The following is a 20,835-nucleotide window of genomic DNA, read 5'->3' as shown; positions in this document are numbered from 1 at the left end:
TTACCTGTGTTTGTCACAGCTGGTTGAATTACCGTTACTACAGCTTCCTGCTGCTGCTAGCCCAGCTTGGTACTGACACTGCTGACAGCTTCAACTTAGTTTGTTTACCGTGTGTTGTTGTTTGTGTTCTTCTTATTTTTTTTTCTTTCTCTCACTCTCACTCTCTCTCTCTCTCTGTCTCTCTCTCTGTCTGCCACCAGACAGTGCAATGAAAGTATTGCATGTGTGGAGTGTGAGTACAGGATGCTTTTGTAGGTATCTGCATAAGTCCATGTGATGGCCTCTGCACCAATTGTATGCCAGCATTTGCTAATTGCATGCAGCTAGTTGTGTACTGATTGCAGTTCTCACTGTGATTTCAGGACAGTGCTGTAAAAGGGTATGTGAGATAGGCGTTTCCCTTTCAGATTGTAAGGGCGGGGACCATGCTGGTATGCTGTGGACACTGTTCTGTGAGTGTAAAGGTTAGAGTCTCTCTCATGATTCAGGCTGTGTTGTAGATTCACATTTCTCCATTCCTCTCTCCTGTTTCCTGTAGTAAGTGTGTATGCACACTGACACCTACAAGTATATATATATATATATATATATATATATATATATATATATATATATATATAAATATACATTTATATATGTACATTAACTGACATTATTACCTACTAGCTACCAACTAGCATGGCTGTTTCTGTTCACACACTACTATTATGGAAATCCAGTAGTTTTGACAGTAAGTATAAATGACATGCTTTGTGTACTACACATCCTATATTCCCTTTACATTCATCCCTACTATTACATGATATATTTATTTTAGCAGAATGCGCTTTTATAACAGTCATGGCTTAGTGGTAGGTCATGCAGACTACTGTTTCCAAGGTCCTGGGTTCGGGACTGATAGTGGGATTTTATTTTGCTTTTGAACTGACTACAGGACCTGTCAATCAGAGTGACTAAGGCACATTTAAGCAGTTGTAACCGGGTTAGCACTGGTTTGCGCGGAGCTCCCGCATGTGCACTGGCGTTCACCTCCGCGCACACCCGCTTACAACCGCTTAACAGTGCTTACTCTGGTGCACACCTGCGCTATTTTCTTTGAAAGAAATGAAAATGGGGAGACAGGAAAGTGATGTAAAAGGGGTCACAAAGAGGGTAAGACAGTAGGGAAACAAGCTTGGGTTTTGCAGGAAGGATGTAGGTAAGGCCCATAGCTGCCCATTTCTTCATCAGCAACAGCTGTGCATATGTATGTAATTTGGTGTGACATTTGAAAGCTTCCACCCCTGAGAGTGGTGTCAGGACAACAATAATACTTGTTGTACAGCCAATTGTAATTGATAGTTTCCATGTCCAGCAGACATGTGTGCGGAATGGGCAGCTATGTATGGGGCGTAATTTTTTTGTGGGTACAGAGTGCCCTTTTTTTTTTTTCAGGTGAGAGTGGTATGGCAGGTGAAGGAAGTCGGTATAGCTGGGGAGGTAGGTTGGGTAGGTCAACAGACAAGACAAACAAGACGCATACAGGGGCGGTGTATGACACATGTGGGGGGGTTACACAATTGACGGGGACGGATGTTTGGATATCCAGAGCCCATGAGCCCACAGATGGCAACAGTGGAACTGATATCCCCACCCATGGGCAGTTGCCACTGTTCCTTCACTGCCCAGGACGGGGCTGTGCTGGGGCTGTGTAGGTCGGGCAACAGGCATGCCCATAAGTCATGCCACCTGTGCCTCAAGTTGGCGTAGGGGTCCAAGAACAGAGTCCCGGATCTCCCTATGCACCACAGTCCAGACACTATGGAGGGTGAGTGGTGGTTCTCCTCCGGCCACACTTGCAGAGGAGGGGATGGGCCCCATCCCCTGCAGTGCTTCCACCTGCAGGTGGCACAGGGCCACCGGAGGAGGGTCCAGACTGGGCACTAGTGCCAGTTGCACTCGCCAGCTGAGGTGGGAGAGGTGGATCCGCTTGAACCCGCCTTCCCTGTCGTCCTATGTTTTGCATTATGTCATGACAGTTTGGGTTAGTAACATACAATACCATTCACAATTAGTTGTAACAGCATGCATTAGTATTCCCATTAACCAAATACCCAGATATTCACACCATTGAACAGCGAGCATAACACATGCATAATATGAACAGCAATACAGAGTCCAACAACATGCAGGGTTCATTGATGGCAACAGGCCATCAGGTTTGGATGTATGAACAGGGCAGATGCATCAACGTACATGCAAATATTTATGACCCAACAGGACAAATGTAATGTCCAGGGGTGTTAATTGTGATTGCACATACCAATTTCACGTGGAATGGATTATATGTGGTTATAGGGTGGGGTGAAGAAAATATTATTAACACCTTCATATACCAATACATATGCTGTACATTTCTAATAGCTGCAGATATATGCACACTACTGTTCTAACTACAGTTTCCTATATGATAACTACTTCAATTTGGTGATAGGACTGTTACTGCTACATCAATATACATTTTATTGTTATTCATACACGTTCATATCTGGCTTTGTTCAGCTACATCATCCTGCTACATTTGCTTTATATAGCTATCGACAACTGTGGATGTTTGGTATTTCAGACAATCATACTATCTGCATATTGCAGACTGAGAGCAACATATCCAGATTTTGGGATACACATTCCAGCTGCAGCAACACTTTGAACACATTTACAGTTTGGTTCTGCTTGTCACATTCATTTCATTCTTTACTGACTGCAGTATACTTTATTCAGGGGTTATTACTACTTTATTGGTGGATTCATAACTCTTTCTCACACTCTCTCACTTGTTTTCATTTTACTATTCAGGATGGTACTTACTTCTAGGCTTTATTGACATGTTTTACCTGTAGTTATTACAATCCTTTCCAACAGTCTCACTTCTGTCATGTTTCAGTATTTAAACAGGGATATATTTCACACATGTGATTTGCTCATCTTCTGCAGCTGTACTTTTCAGCCTGCTTCAGGTTGTGTACTATTATATTACAGGTGGGGCATCTTTATTTCAGACTTTATTTCAGACATTTTCATTTTTCTGTTTGGATTACAGACTGCAACACACTTTTGTAATCAAGCAATACTTGCAAACACTCTTACACTGTTACTTGCACATTTTATTACTTAGTGACTACACTGCAGTCTTTTTCTAACTGTCATACTTTTATATTTCTTTACCGTTACTGGGAGAGGATTACTGACCTGCCTGGTGGCGCAACTGCACCAGCCTATCATCATAGGCTCTGTGGTTCGCAGAACGGACACCTGCATCTGTAATATAAATGAAATAATATTGGAATACACATCTCCATAATATCAGCTAGTTTAATTTCTTACATACATGATTAAATGTAACTTACTCAGTAGTGGGGCGTTGGGCATTTGCCGGGCCTCCTGGATCCAAAGGTTCAATTGGTCCTGCTTACGTCTCTTCAGGTCCGCATGGTGGTGACGGACCTGCTCACCAGTCCTTGGAATCCCTGTAGCACTGGTGAGATCATGAGCCAACCGGTCCCACACCTCAGCCCTATATGCTCCCCACAGGACCTGGCCCTGCATGAGTTGGGCCTCATGATTGTGGACTAGGAGCCAGACCATGTATCTGGACTCCTCAACGCCCTACCTCTGTGCTCAAAAGCAACTACCCTCACCTACTCCTGACATTCTGGCTGCAAGTTAGTTCTACAATCGTTTATGCTGTGTATTCCCACCTATGGGGCTTATATATGCCGTTTTTCCCGCACTTATCTGTGATTGGCCATTTTGGAATTGTATCAACTTCAAAAAAGCTGCTTTGTCATGCTCCACTTTCTATCCATTCCTATATATTTGCTATTACTGCATTTCTAAGTACAGTTGTCGTGGCTTAGTGGTTCAGTACCTTGACTATGGTGCATGGTATCCTGGGTTTGAACCTGGCACTGCTTTTTATATTTTATGACTGTCTAGACAGGCTAGGGGTTGTGTCTGTGTAAAGGCAGTTTTGTTACAGCTTGCTTAACATTGCCCGTCGGTTAGCTTGTTGGCGCGGTGCGCAGCTCCGCGCAAACGGGTTACGCTGGTTTACACTTCATTTGGCTGTAAGCACGCATATTACGCTCAGCTCAGCTAGGGGAACACAGTTTCAGCATGTTAAACCACTGCTCACCTACGGGCACTCATTTTACACCTGTTAAACCACTGCTCACATATGGGCAGATGCACTGATCTTGTTAAACTGTAGCTCAGCTATAGGCACATCTGGCATTTTTTATTATTTTGTTATCTCACATTTCTTCAAAATAAATGGCCTATTTCATTACATTTTACATAGAATATCATTTTATATGTGTACATATATGTCAGGGACTTGTTTCGTGCTTATTTTACTAAAAATAAAACTTGATGTTGTGGGGGCTCAAACCATGACTGCCTGCTCTTCAGCCAACGTCTCTACCGCTACGCTATTGCTTTTTGGCTTAATTTGCATAGTTAGTTCTTATATGCTTTTCCACTTACTGCTAACTGTGTCTGAGCTACGGGCACGCCCGCGCAAACGAGCGCACTCACGGGCAAACATCTTTACGATTTAAAAAAAATATATATAACATGTTCATTTATATATTTTATGTTCATAGTTTGTGGGGGCATGTGTTGTGCTGTGTTTATTCACATTTCCATGGACTCTGTCGTGGGTGTTTACTTTGGGCACTTTTACTCTTCTGGGGGCATGTCCGCTTGCAGGGCTCAGTCTACGGACACGCCCCCTACTGTCTTTCACGGACCGTGTTAGCCTTAGGAGTGATTCAGCATGCCCTCATGCATATGCATGACATGCTGACGTCACACCGTTTAACTGCAGCCTCCATGTAAGCCTTGTATCTCTTACATGGAGGCTTCGTGAATCCTGCCCTCTATGCTAGTAGTCTTCACATGTTCTCATACATTAGGTTTGGTATGATTCTGTGATAGAAGTCTTCACATGCACTCCTATATTAGAATTCTGTGGCAGAAATCTTCACATGCACTCTTACATTAGATCTGTTAAGATTCTGTGCTAGTTGTCTTCACATGCACTCCTACGTTAGTCCGGTAGGATTCTGTAATAGAAGTCTTCACATGCACTCCATTAGGTCTATTATGATAAAGTGACAGAAGTCTTCACGTGCACTCATACATTATGTCTGGTATGATTCTGTGATAGAAGTCTTCATGTGCACTCCTACATTAAGTCTGGTATGATTCAGTGTTAGAAGTCTTCACATTCACCCCTACGTTAATTCTGTTATGATTGCATGATAGAAGTCTTCATGTGCACTCATGCATTAGGTCTGTTATTATTCTGTGATAGAACTCTTCACTTGCACTCTTACATTATGTCTTTCATGATTATATGATAGAAGTCTTCACTTGTACTCCTACTTTAGGTCTGGCATGATTCTATGATAGAACTCTTCACGTACACTCCTACATTAGGTCTGATATCATTCAGTGATAGAAGTCTTCATGTGCACTCCTACATTAGGTCTGGTATGATTCATTGACAGAAGTCTTCACATTCACTCCTTCATTAGTTCTGTTATGCCTCATTGATAGAAGTCTTCATATTCACTCCTACATTAGGTCTGTTATGATTCAGTGATAGAAGTCTTCACATGCACTCCTACATTAGAATTCAGTCCTAGAAATCTTCACATGCACTCCTACATTAGATTTGTTAAGATTCTGTGCTAGTCATCCTTACATGCACCCCTTCATAGGTTCTGGGATAATTCTATAATAGAAGTCTTCACATGCACTCCATTAGGTCTGTTATGATTCAGTGACAGAAACCGTCATGTGCACTCCTATATTAGATCTGTAAAGATTCTGAGCTAGTATTCTTCACATGCACTCCAACATTAGGTCTGGTATGATTCTGTAATAGAAGTCTTCACATGCACTCCTACTTTAGAATGCTGTGCTAGAAATCTTCACATGCACTTCTACATTAGATCTGTAAAGATTCTGAGATAGTAATCTTCACATGCACTCCTACATTAGGTCTGGTATGATTCAGTGATAGAAGTCTTCACATGCACTCCTACATTAGGTCTGGTATGATTCAGTGATAGTAGTCTTCACATGCCCTCCTACTTTAGAATTCTGTGCCAGAAATCTTCATAATCACGTCTAAATTAGATCTGTAAAGATTCTGAGCTTGTAGTCTTCACATGCACTCCTACATTAGGTCTTGTATGATTCAGTGACAGAAGTCTTAACATGCACTCCTACATTATTTCTGATATGATTCTATGCTAGAAGTCTTCACATGCTCTGCTACATTAGTTCTGGTAGGATTCTGTGATAGAAGTCTTCACATGCACTCCTACATTAGGTTTGGTATGATTCTGTGATAGAAGTCTTCACATGCACTCCTACATTAGGTTTGGTATGATTCTGTGATAGAAGTCTTCACATGCACACCTATATTAGAATTCTGTGTTAGAAATCTTCACATGCACTCCTACATTAGATCTGTTAAGATTCTGTGCTAGTCGTCTTCACATGCACTCCATTAGGTCTGTTATGATTCAGTGATAGAAGTCTTCACGTGTACTCATACATTATATCTGGTATGATTCTGTGATAGAAGTCTTCACATGCACTCCTACATTAAGTCTGCTATGATTCAGTGATAGAAGTCTTCACATTCACCCCTATGTTAATTCTGTTATGATTGTATTATAGAAGTTTTCATGTGCACTCGTACATTAGGTCTGTTATTATTCTGTGACAGACCTCTTCACTTGCACTCCTACATTGTGTCCTTTATGATTATGTGATAGAAGTCTTTACTTGCACTCCTAAATTACGTCTGGTATGATTCTGTGATATAAGTATTCCCATGCACTCCTACATTAGGTCATTTTGATCCAGAAATAGAAGTCTTCACATGCACTCCTATTAGGTCTGTTAGGATTCCAGGAAAGAAGTCTTCACATACACTCCTACATTAGGTCTGTTAATATTCTGTGCTAGTAGTCTTCAAATGCTCTCTTGCATTAGTAAAACTCATAATGAAACACAAACTAGATAAAAACAAAAAAGCCCGAACAAACTGGCAACCAACTCTCTTTAATAGTTCCAATTGATTTTGAAGCACTTTTCGGCTGATACAACAGCCTTCATCAGAATACAAAAAACACACAAACCAGCTCATTTAAACAGTAAAATGCCAAAAAAAGGCACCAAAATGAAAACACAATTAATCAAATAAAGTACCATTATATCTTAAAGTTACTTGACCCTATTATGTTAAAATAAAATATAATAATAATAATCAAGAAACATTTATACTCATCAAATGTGCAGTATTCTGTTATCTGCTTAAACTCCTAAGTCTCAGCAAACTGCTGATAGAAATTGCATCATTTAAACCAGGTACATTACAAGCGTTTAACATAATTTGCCAAATGGTATAATGGTACTTTATTTGATTAATTGTTTTTTTCATTTTGGCACCTTTTTTTGGCATTTTACTATTTAAATGGGCTGGTTTGTGTGTTTTTTTGTATTCTGATGAAGGCTTTTGGATCAGCCGAAAAGCGCTTCAAAATCAATTGGAACTATTAAAGAGAGTTGGTTGCCAGTTTGTTCAGGCTCTTTTGCTCTCTTGCATTAGGTCTGGCTTGATTCTGTGATAGAACTCTTCACGTAGGCTCCTACATTAGGTCTGATATCATTCAGTGATAGAAGTCTTCACGTGCACTCCTAAAAACATTTCTAAAGCAAACTTCACCTTACTTAAGACAGAGGTGGTAGGTTTCACAGCCCCCACGCTAAAGGATAATGCTGCCCAAGATGCAAAAACCTTTACAAATGCACTCTATGAGCACCTACAAGGATGCATGGGTCATGCCATCCCTAGCAAAACCAAGACTCACTCCTCTAAAAGAAGGAAACCAGTTTGGTGGACCCTGCAATAAACAGGCTATACAATAGAAGGAGGAAACTAGTTCAGAATAAAAGCAAATCCCAAGAAGGAAAGACATCCCTAATCAGTATCAATAAGAAACTAAGGTCCCTCATGAAATCATCCAAGGCTAACTTTGAAAGAAAAATAGCCAAGGATTTAAAAGATAACCACAAAGCCTTCTTTAGCTATGTTAAGAATCTAAGTGGCAACTTGCAGATATGCACTGAACTAGTGCAAAATAGCACAAAATATACTGAACCTACTGATATTGCCAACATCCTGGCAGATAGATTCAATGCAAACTTCACCCCCTCTCACCTCCAAAAGGGCCCACAACAATACCGGAAAAGTGTAGTGTCCCAAAAATCACAGATGCACAGGTGAAAACAGCCCTTTCAAAAGCCAAAAACACAGTGTCAATGGGACCTGATGGTTTCCCAGGCACCATCTTGCATGAACTACAGAACGAACTAACCCCTCACCTAAACACGTTGTTCAACCTCAGCCTCTCCAGAGGCTATGTGCCCATAGAATGGTGCACAGCAATGGCTATTCCTCTCCACAAAGGAGGGGCCACGACTGACCCTGGTAACTATCGCACCATAAGCCTGACTAGCCTGATCTGCAAGGCTATGGAGCACATCATCATGAAACTCATTAACAAAGACATTGTGAACCTCCAAACACTTGAACCAACCCAGTTTGGCTTTGTTAAGGACAGATTATGCCTACTAGACCTGGTTGACTTCTGCGAGACAGTCACCAAGGCCATAGATGAGGGAAAGGTTGTTCACACAGCTTACTTTGACCTCGCCAAGGCTTTCAACACCATTCCCCACTCGGGTATTACAAAAAAGCTCACCAGCCTGAACATAAACCCCTACGTCATTAGATGGGTTGTCAACTGGCTTACAGACAGAACTCACACGGTAAGAATAGCTGGCTCCAGGTCCGACTCTAAACCAGTCACAAGTGGTGTCCTGCAAGGCTCGGTCATGGGACACCTACTGTTCAGCATATACTGCTCAGAAGTACAGGCAAATACAGGAGGACTATTGCTAACCAAACTCGCCAATGACTGAAAACTGAGAGTCATAATTGACTCACCGGCTGACACAGACATCCTCCAAAAGGGCCTTACTGAGATGGATACCTGGTGTCAAAGTCATGGCCTCAAGCTAAATGCCAAAAAAAGGCATAGTCATCCCATTTGGGAAAAACAAAACACCCACGAATTACCATATAGGTGGCAGCCCCCTTAATACAGAAGAGGTAATAAGAGATCTGGGGACCCAGGTAGATAGTAATCCCTACTTTTACAATCATATTGCCAAAGTAGTTAGAAAATCCTTCTATGTGGCCCATCTAATTGCTAAAGGGTTTGCATCTAGAAGTAAAGAGGTTATAGTGCCCCTCTACTCGTCACTCATTAGACCCATCATAGAGTACAATGCCCCATTTGGGATGTACCTCACAAGACACTTCCAACAGCTGGAAAGACCACAAAAGTACCTCACTAAGAGGATTACTGGTCTCAAACATATGTCCTATGCAGCCCAACTGAAAAAACTCTGGCTGTACTCAGTGGCATATTGCTTATTCAGAGGTGATCTCTACCTGACTTACAAAGCCATGTCCAACTCAGAATTGATGGACATGCTCCACCTAAAGAAATCCAAGTCACTGCGAGCCATGCACTCTACTGAGCTAAACCTCACCACAGCAATAAATAGAACATGCTGGAGGGATAGATTCCTGTCACAGAGACTCCCCATGCTTTGGAACAAAATTCCAAATTGCATCAGGCAGAGCCCCTCACTAACACTCGTCAAGAGAAACCTTGACGAGCGGATGGGTAACAGAAAATACACCCCTGGGATCACTTCATTGGCTCTGCTTGACAAAGGATCAGTTAATTAATCAATGGGGCGGCGAAATCCGACACACTCTGGCTAGGCTTATAAATGTCCTCGGGCAGATAGCCTAGTACCTACCTATAAACCTATGAACCTAAGAGTTGTAGCCTGGTCTTGCAGGGGTGCTCTCTGAAGCCTAGAACCAGGTTACTGCACAGATACTGATGTTCTCCATTTTTAGGAGTGCCTCGAGAGAGTGCATTTTGAGGTTTAGACTTCTAGCATTGAGTAGAATTGCCTTCAGTTCTGTATGATTTTGTGATAGAAGTCTTCATGGGCCCTCCATTAGGTCTGTTATGACTCAGTGACAGAAGTCTTTACATGCACTCTTACATGCACTCTTACATTAGTTCTGGTATGATTCTGTTATAGAAGTCTTCACTTGCACTCCTACATTAGGTCTGGTATGATTCTGTTATAGAAGTCTTCACTTTCACTCCTACATTAGGTCAGGTATGATTCTGTGATAGAAGTCTTCACATGCACTCTTACATTAGGTCTGGTATGATTCTTTGATAGAAGTTTTCACATGCACTCCTACATTATGTCTAGTGTGATTCTGTGATAAAACACTTCACTTGCACTCCTACATTGCGTCTGGTATGATTCTGTGATAAAAGTGTTCATGTGCACTGCCACTCCTACATTAGGTCTGGTATGATTCTATGACGTCTTCCTGTGCACTCCTACATTATGTCTGGTGTGATTATGTGATAGAAGTCTTCATGTGTACGCCTACATTAGGTCAGTTATGATTCAGTAATAGAAGTCTTCACGTGCACTCATACATCAGGTCTGTTATGATTCAGTGATAGAAATCTTCACGTGAACTCCTACATTAGGTCTGGTATGATTCTGTGATAGAAGTCTTCACATGCACTCCTGCATTAGGTCTGTTAGGATTCTGTGAAAGAAGCCTTCACATGCTCTCTTACATTAGGTCTGTTATTATTCTGTGATAGAAGTCTTCACATGCACTCCTGCATTAGGTCTGGTATGATTCTGTGATAGAAGTATTCACTTGCACTCCTGCATTAGGTCTGGTATGATTCTGTGATAGAAGTCTTCACTTGCACTATTACAATAGGTCTGGTATGATTCAGGGAAATAAGTCTTCACATACACTCCTAAATTAGGTCTGTTAATATTCAGTGATAGAAGTCTTCACATGCTCTTCTACATTAGGTCTGGTATGATTCAGTAATAGAAGTCTTCACGTGCACTCCTACATTAGGTCTAGTACGATTAAGTGATAGAAGTCTTCACATACACTCCTACATTAGGTCTGGTATGAATCTTTGATAGAAGTCTTCACGTGCACTCCTACATTAGGTCTTGTATGATTCAGTGATAGAAGTCTTCACATACACTCCTACATTAGTTCTGGAATGATTCAGTGATCGACATCTTCACATACACTCCTACATTCGGTCTGGTATGATTCTGTGATGGAAGTCTTCACGTGCACTCATACATTAGGTAGTTATGATTCAGTTATAGAAGTCTTCATGTACACTCCTACATTAGTTCTGGAATGATTCAGTGATCGACATCTTCACATACACTCCTACATTAGGTCTGGTATGATTCTGTGACGGAAGTCTTCACATACACTCCTACATTAGTTCTTTTATGGTTCAGTGATTGAGGTCTTCTTGCTTTTCAATGAGCTGTTCCTGCTTACATTTGAAGAATCTGACCAAAACAGTGATCACATTCTATGAATTCATATAAACTCAAAAAAAAAAAAAAATCTGAGTATGAATATATAATATATGACACTATCAGATCTGTGTCTCACAATTACTAAGACAAGTGCAGAATAGTAATGAAGATTCATTGAGTTGTACTTCCAGTATTGATCAATAAGTCGCTGGTTTATTAGAATTATGACTGCAACTTTAATTTCTGCAGCTTTCAGATCAGCAAGGAAGTCTTTGTGAGTTAAGCATGTACTACCAAACCTTCCACTGTGTCTCTGTTGACTACTGTAGGTGTGTTTTTGCTGCAACATATACAGCAACAATCCTTCTCATTTCTTATTACTCACTGTGCTACTGTGTTAGTAAGATAGTTGCAAAATATTTGTTTTTCTTGTGTATCTATAACAACACACTCTAGTCAGTTACAGTAGTATTATATACATAACATGCAAAAATTTTAACATGTTTTAGATGACACTGATATAGCTGGTCTGTATAATTTTCATCTTCATTAGTATACACAGTATATAATGCATGAATTAGACATATTTTTGTCCTGCTCACTTAGTCTTGTCCACCTGTGGTTAAGTTTTGTTTTTTAACTGCAGTATTTTGAAATGTATTTGCCATAAGATGCATATCATTTTTTTTATGGTACTGATCTCTCTTTTTCTTAAACATTTGGCACATTTGTTCCACTTGCAATGAATTTGGTGCAGTTTTCAAAGAAGCCACACATGTATTTACTTTCCCCCATACATTTTCAATCTTGTTTCAGTGGAATTACAACTAGCAAATGGCCCTCATTCATGTGCTGGAAGAGTGCAGATCTATCATGGCAATGACTGGCACACAGTGTGTTATGATGGATGGGGAATGGAGGAAGCTGAAGTTGTCTGCAGATATCTGGGATGTGGATCTGCTGTTTCAACACAATGGACAACTCAATATGGAGAAGAAACTGGATCAATAATGCTGGATGATGTGAACTGTGCAGGATCTGAATTGTCACTGAAGCAGTGCCCATCCAGCGGATGGAAATTACATAACTGTGCCAGCTGGCAAGTTGCTGGAGTTCATTGCGAAGGTAACCGCATGTGTTTTTCTCCCTAATCTGGTATATTTGTGAACAGTATTTGCTTTATAACTTCTGTTAGTTTGTATCTACCAGTACTAATCATATGAAGTCTGTATTTGACTGTCAGTTTAATAGTATAGAGTATTAATGGAACATTTAATTAAATGCTGTGCCATAGAAGTGTTATTTTGTTTTATTGTCTCTTTTTTTACTTCAATTTTCAAAATAATCAGAAGGTAAATAAAAGCTGTACAATGCACATACTATGTCAACATTATGTTTTAAATCTCTGTGGCAAAAATATTTGAAATGTATGTTCCCTCAAAGCCTTGGTCATCGCATTTTTAGATAGAACTGCAAAATTATTTTATTGAAAGCTCCTTTCTCTCTCTCTCTCTGTCTGTGTTTAATTTGACTAAAGACATATGACCTGATGTTGTCAATCTTCATTTATCCTTGGCTGATGGGTTCAGTTTTGAACATCGGAACTGATTCAGCCATTACTACATTTCACGCTGCCCAAAAATCTCTCCAGCTTAAGCACTACCCACAATGCCTCTCTACTAGTTACCTCAGATCTCGTTCGCAGCTTCCAGAGACAGATGCATTTGCCAGAGCTCTCAAGCTAAGTCAGTTATTTGTAATGTTATCTTTTATAAATATTCTTTCTCTAAATAAATTTTCTTTGTTATAGTTCTACTTCCTTCCCCCTTTTTTTAAAATGTTAATCCAAGCACCAAAATGGAAATTGCATAAGCTTAAAATGTCCTCAAATGAACCTATGTTGTGGTAGCAAACAGCTTAAAAAATTGTCCTTTTTAGATGAAGAAGTTCCCCTGTCACCACCCCCCCCCACCCAGGCTTCAACAGTTTCCGGCGCCTCTGCGTGCACTCCTACATTAGATCTGTATAATACAGTGATAGAAATCTTCACATTCACTCCTACATTAGGTCTGTTATGATTCAGGTATAGAAGTTTACGCGTGCACTCCTACATTAGGCCTGGTATGATTCTGTGATAAAATCTTCACATGCACTCCTACATTAAGTCTGCTATGATTCTGTGATAGAAGTCTTCACGTGCGCTCCTATATTAGGTCTGGTGTGATTCAGTGACAGAAGTCTTCACGTGCAGTCCTATATTAGGTCTGATATGATTCTGTGATAGATGTCTTCACGTGCACTCCTACATTAGTTCTGGTATGATTCTGTGATAGAAGTCTTCGCATGCACTCCTACATTAGGTCTAGTATGATTCTGTGACAGAAGTCTTCACATGCACTCCTACATTAGAATTCTGAGCTAGAAATCTTCACATGCACACCTACATTCGATCTGTTAAGGGTCTGGGCTAGTAGTCTTCACTTGCACTCCTACATTAGTTCATAGGTTCATAGCTTGGTACTAGGCTATCAGCCCTAGGGCCTATACAAGCCTAGCCATAACAATTCCCTGGATATTTCTTCCCACAATATTTACTTCCTTGAAACCCTGACATGATCCCCGGGGTGAATTTCCTATCTCCCATCCAATCGTCAAGGTTCCTTTTGAAGAGGGCCAAGAAGGCCTCTGCTTGACATGTATAGGCAGTCTATTCCAGAGTATGGGGAGTCTCTGGGTCAGGAACCTATCCCTCCAGCATGTTTTGTACATTGTGATGACAAGGTTTAGATCCCTGGAGTGTGTGGCTCTGAGGGATTAGGATTTCTTTAAGTGGAGCATGTCCAACAGTATAGGGTTTTACATGGCCTTGTATGTTGAGCAGAGATCACCTCTGAGTAGATGATATGCCACAGAGTATAGCTGGAGTTTTTTTAGATGGTCAGCATAAGACATCTGCTTTAGGCCTGTGATTCTTTTAGTGAGGTATTTCTGCGGACTTTCCAGCTGTTGCATATGTCTTGTGAGGTACATACCAAATGGGGCGTTGTACTCTATAATGGGTCAAATGAGAGATGAGTACAGTTGGACAATGACCTCCTTTTTTCTGGATGAAAAGCCCTTAGTGATAAGGTGTGCCACATAGAAGGATTTCCTGACTGTTGTGGTGATGTGGTTATCGAAGGTGAGACCATTGTCCACCTATGTCCCTAAGTTTCTCATCACACTTTCGGTGTTTAGTGTACTGCTACCTATGTAGTAATTTATGGGTACATGTTTTTTCCCAAAAGGGATAACTATACATTTCTTGGCATTAAGTTTGAGCCCATGGCTCTGGCACCAAGCATCTGTTTCTGTAAGGCCCTTTTGTAGAATATCCACATCATTTGGGAATTCAATAATGGTTCCCAGTTTGCAGTCATCTGCAAACTTTGTTAGCCGGAGTCCCTTAGTGTTGGCCTGTACATCAGAGAAGTAGATGCCAAACAAGAGCGGTCCCAGGACTGAAACCTGAGGTACTCCACTTGTCACTTGTCTGGGGATGGATTTGGAGTCTGCTACTTTTACAGTCTAGGTTCTGTCAGTAAGCCAGTTGGCAACCCATCGAGTGATGTAGGGATTTATGTCCAGCTTAGTAAGTTTATCTATGATCCCAGAGTGGGGGATGGTGTCCAAGGCCTTTCCGAGGTCCAGATAGGCTGTGTGGACCGCCTTACCTTTGTCCACAGCTCTGGAGACTGATTCAAAGAGGTCTATCAGTTTCAAAAGACAAGATTGGCCCTTCACGAACCCAAATTGGGTGGGGTCCAGTGTTTTAAGGTTGCCAATATCTTTGTTTATTAGTTTCATGATAATGTGTTCCATGCCCTTGCAGATCAGGCTCATCAGACTGATGGGACAGTAGTATCTGAGATCCAAGGTGGAGTGGGATAACTGTAACTGTGCGCCACTCAGTGGGCACGAAGCCTGAGGTGAGGCTAGGATTAAACATGACACTTAGGTGAGGTGCCAGTTCATTTTGTAGTTCATGTAGTACACAGCCCGGGATGTCATCTGGTCCCATGGATGTTGTATTCTACGCTTTGGAGAGTGCGGTTTCTACTTGTGTGGCCATGATTAGCGGAATTTGGCAATCATTTGGTATTAAGATGGGCCCTTTAGGGGGTGAGAGGGGGGTGAAGTTGGCACTAAATCGATCTGCCAGGATTTTGGCAATATCCTTGGGATCAGTATATTTAATGCCATTCTGTTGTAGCTTAGAGCATATCTGAGCATTGCCATTTAGATTCTTGACATAACTATAGAATGCCTTGTGGTTGTCTTTGGAATCTTTGGCAATTTTATTTTTGTAACTAGCTTTGGAGGATTTTAGGAGGGATCTCAGCTTCTTACTGAGGCTGGTAAGGGAGTTTTTTGCATCCTGGAATTTTCCTCTTTTCTGCAACATTTTCTTTCTTTTGTTGTATAGTTTGTTTATGGCAGGGGACCACCAGATTGGCTTCCTCTTTTTTGGAGGAGAGCGTCTTGGTTCTATTTAGGATGGCATGATTCATGCACAAGTGGATGTGCACGTATAGTGCCTTAGTGTAGGATTCAGCAGTCGAACTTTCAGCTCCCGTCTGCATGGGTGTCATGAAGTTTGTCACTTCAGACGTGAATAGCATGAGGTTAGCTTTTAAGAAGTTTTTTATGGAGGTTTCCTTACTGGGGGGTGGGGATGGGATGTGAATGTCAAGGGTGATTTGCTTATTGTTAGACCTGACCAATGAGGGGGTGACCACTAGTGTGGAGCATCTATCTCCCATGTTGGTAATGACTAGGTCTAGCATATTGGAGCCCCTGGTGGGACAATGGATTAGTTGATCCAGGGCATTGGAATTTATGAATTCCAAGAACCAGTTGGGAAAAGGTGTTGGCACCCAAGTAATTTTCCCAGTTAATGGCAGTGTAGTTGAAATCACCAAGTATTAGGATGTTTGGCTGTATCTTAATATTTTCCAGTATGTTTAGAAAGGTGTAGTGAGAATCTTCGGGCATGGTGGGGGATCTGTAGCAAGCTACAATTTGGATTGCAGTCTTACCTAATGTTAGTTACACCTGGAGAATTTCAGATGCATTGTGTTGGGCAACTAGCCTGGAGGTGTGAATATCCTTGGTGAATATGGACACTCCTCCACCTTTAGTGTTTCAGTCTTGGTTTGGTGGCCAAAAAGTGTGGCAAGACCCTACCATTAACTGGGAAAACTACTTGAGTACAAATTCCCAGGCCCAGCACTTCCTGGAATTCATCAACTCAAATGCCCTGGATGAGCTGGTAAACTCCCCTACCAGAGGTGAAAACATATTCGACCTGGTCATCACCAACATAGGCAACAGGTGATCCACACCGGAGGTCAACCCATCACTGGTTAGATTAGACCATAAACTAATCACTCTGGATGTCCACACCCCACCATCACCCCCAACTAAGGAAACCACAATAAAAACATTTCTAAAGCAAACTTCACCTTACTTAAGACAGAGGTGGTAAGTTTCACAGCCCCCACGCTAAAGGATAATGCTGCCTAAGATGCAAAAACCTTTACAAATGCACTCTATGAGCACCTACAAGGATGCATGGGTCATGCCATCCCTAGCAAAACCAAGACTCACTCCTCTAAGAGAAGGAAACCAGTTTGGTGGACCCTGCAATAAACAGGCTATACAATAGAAGGAGGAAACTAGTTCAGAAAAAAAGCAAATCCCAAGAAGGAAAGACATCCCTAATCAGTATCAGTAAGAAACTAAGGTCCCTCATGAAATCATCCAAGGTTAACTTCGAAAGAAAAATAGCCAAGGATTTAAAAGATAACCACAAAGCCTTCTTTAGCTATGTTAAGAATCTAAGTGGCAACTTGCAGATATGCACTGAACTAGTGCAAAATAGCACAAAATATACTGAACTTACTGATATTGCCAACATCCTGGCAGATAGATTCAATGCAAACTTCACCCCCTCTCACCTCCAAAGGGCCCACAACAATACCAGAAAAGTGTAGTGTCCCAAAAATCACAGACGCACAGGTGAAAACAGCCCTTTCAAAAGCCAAAAACACAGTGTCAATGGGACCAGATGGTTTCCCAGGCACCATCTTGCATGAACTACAGAACAAACTAACCCCTCACCTAAACACGCTGTTCAACCTCAGCCTCTCCAGAGGCTACGTGCCCATAGAATGGTGCACAGCAATGGCTATTCCTCTCCACAAAGGAGGGGCCACGACTGACCCTGGTAACTATCGCACCATAAGCCTGACTAGCCTGATCTGCAAGGCTATGGAGCGCATCATCATGAAACTCATTAACAAAGACATTGTGAACCTACAAACACTTGAACCAACCTAGTTCGGCTTTGTTAAGGGCAGATTATGCCTACTAGACCTGGTTGACTTCTGCGAGACAGTCACCAAGGCCATAGATGAGGGAAAGGTTGTTCACACAGCTTACTTTGAACTCGCCAAGGCTTTCAACACCATTCCCCACTCGGGTATTACAAAAAAACTCACCAGCCTGAACATAAACCCCTACGTCATGAGATGGGTTGTCAACTGGCTTACAGACAGAACTCACACGGTAAGAATAGCTGGCTCCAGGTCCAACTCTAAACCAGTCACAAGTGGTGTCCTGCAAGGCTCGGTCATGGGACACCTACTGCTCAGCATATACTTCTCAGAAGTACAGGCAAACACAGGAGGACTATCGCTAACCAAGTTCGACGATGACTGAAAACTGAGAATCATAACTGACTCTCCGGCTGACACAGACATCCTCCAAAAGGGCCTTACTGAGATGGATACCTGGTGTCAAAGTCATGGCCTCAAGCTAAATGCCAAAAAAAGGCATAGTCATCCCATTTGGGAAAAACAAAACACCCACAAATTACCATATAGGTGGCAGCCCCCTTAATACAGAAGAGGTAATAAGAGATCTGGGGACCCAGGTAGATAGTAATCCCTACTTTTACAATCATATTGCCAAAGTAGTTAGAAAATCCTTCTATGTGGCCCATCTAATTGCTAAAGGGTTTGCATCTAGAAATAAAGAGGTTATAGTGCCCCTCTACTCGTCACTCATTAGACCCATCATAGAGTACAATGCCCCATTTGGGATGTACCTCACAAGACACTTCCAACAGCTGGAAAGACCACAAAAGTACCTCACTAAGAGGATTACTGGTCTCAAACATATGTCCTATGCAGCCCGAATGAAAAAACTCCGGCTGTACTCAGTGGCATATTGCTTATTCAGAGGTGATCTCTACCTGACTTACAAAGCCATGTCCAACTCAGAATTGATGGACATGCTCCACCTAAAGAAATCCAAGTCACTGCGAGCCACGCACTCTAGTGAGCTAAACCTCACCACAGCAATAAATAGAACATGCTGGAGGGATAGATTCCTGTCACAGAGACTCCCCATTCTTTGGAACAAAATTCCAAATTGCATCAGGCAGAGCCCCTCACTAACACTCGTCAAGAGAAACCTTGACGAGTGGATGGGTAACAGAAAATACACCCCTGGGATCACTTCATTGGCTCTGCTTGACAAAGGATCAGTTCATTAATCAATGGGGCAGCGAAAGCTGACACACTCTGGCTAGGCTTATAAATGTCCTCGGGCAGATAGCCTAGTACCTACCTATAAACCTATGAACCTAAGAGTTGTAGCCTGGTCTTGCAAGGGTGCTCTCTGAAGCCTAGAACCAGGTTACTGCACAGATACTGATGTTCTCCATTTTTAGGAGTGCCTCGAGAGAGTGCATTTTGAGGTTTAGACTTCTAGCATTGAGTAGAATTACCTTCAGTTCTGTATGATTTTGTGATAGAAGTCTTCATGGGCACTCCATTAGGTCTGTTATGACTCAGTGACAGAAGTCTTTACATGCACTCCTACATTAGTTCTGGTATGATTCTGTTATAGAAGTCTTCACTTGCACTCCTACATTAGGTCTGGTATGATTCAGTGATAGAAGTCTTCACATTCACTCTTACATTAGGTCTGGTATGATTCTTTGATAGAAGTTTTCACATGCACTCCTACATTATGTCTAGTGTGATTCTGTGATAAAACTCTTCACTTGCACTCCTACATTGTGTCTGGTATGATTCTGTGATAAAAGTGTTCATGTGCACTGCCACTCCTACATTAGGTCTGGTATGATTCTATGACGTCTTCCCGTGCACTCCTACATTATGTCTGGTGTGATTATGTGATAGAAGTCTTCATGTGTACTCCCACATTAGGTCTGTTATGATTCAGTAATAGAAGTCTTCACGTGCACTCATACATTAGGTCTGTTATGATTCAGTGATAGAAATCTTCACGTGAACTCCTACATTAGGTCTGTTATTATTCTGTGATAGAAGTCTTCACATACACTCCTGCATTAGGTCTGGTATGATTCCGTGATAGAAGTATTTACTTGCACTCCTGCATTAGGTCTGGTATGATTCTGTGATAGAAGTCTTCACTTGCACTGCTACAATAGGTCTGGTATGATTCTGGGAAATAAGTCTTCACATGCTCTCCTACATTAGGTCTGGTATGATTCAATAATAGAAGTCTTCACATGCACTCCTACATTAGGTCTAGTATGATTAAGTGATAGAAGTCTTCACATACACTCCTACATTAGGTCTGGTATGAATCTTTGATAGAAGTCTTCACGTGCACTCCTACATTAGGTCTTGTATGATTCAGTGATAGAAGTCTTCACATACACTCCTACATTAGGTCTGGTATGAATCTTTGATAGAAGTCTTCACATACACTCCTACATTAGTTCTGGAATGATTCAGTGATCGACATTTTCACATACACTCCTGCATTAGGTCTGGTATGATTCTGTGATAGAAGTATTCACTTGCACTACTACAATAGGTCTGGTATGATTCTGGGAAATAAGTCTTCACATACACTCCTAAATTAGGTCTGTTAATATTCTGTGCTAGTAGTCTTCACATGCTCTTCTACATTAGGTCTGGTATGATTCAGTAATAGAAGTCTTCACATACACTCCTACATTAGGTCTGGTATGATTCTGTGATGGAAGTCTTCACATACACTCCTACATTAGGTCTGGTATGATTCTGTGATGGAAGTCTTCACATACACTCCTACATTAGGTCTGGTATGATTCAGTAATAGAAGTCTTCACATACACTCCTACATTAGGTCTGGTATGATTCTATGATGGAAGTCTTCACATACACTCCTACATTAGGTCTGGTATGATTCTGTGATGGAAGTCTTCAC

At 41.4% G+C, this 20,835-nt stretch overlaps 1 protein-coding gene across 1 annotated transcript in view; it reads left to right on the top strand.

The window, feature by feature from the left end:
* Positions 1 to 20,835, top strand: part of LOC122808799 (deleted in malignant brain tumors 1 protein-like) — a 1,006,762-nt gene that overhangs the window by 332,642 nt on the left and 653,285 nt on the right. The window contains exon 3 of the mRNA XM_044079852.1: positions 12,361 to 12,669. Within this exon, the coding sequence (XP_043935787.1) occupies positions 12,361 to 12,669 (309 nt within the window). The remainder of the gene's footprint in view (positions 1 to 12,360; positions 12,670 to 20,835) is intronic.

The sequence above is a fragment of the Protopterus annectens genome, chromosome 1.part1 (genome assembly GCF_019279795.1).
Source record: "Protopterus annectens isolate FY-2018-M chromosome 1.part1, PAN1.0, whole genome shotgun sequence".
Classification (NCBI taxonomy): Eukaryota; Metazoa; Chordata; order Ceratodontiformes; family Protopteridae; genus Protopterus; species Protopterus annectens.
Note: the sequence above shows the minus strand (reverse complement) of the source record. Positions and strands in the feature narration are given on the sequence as shown.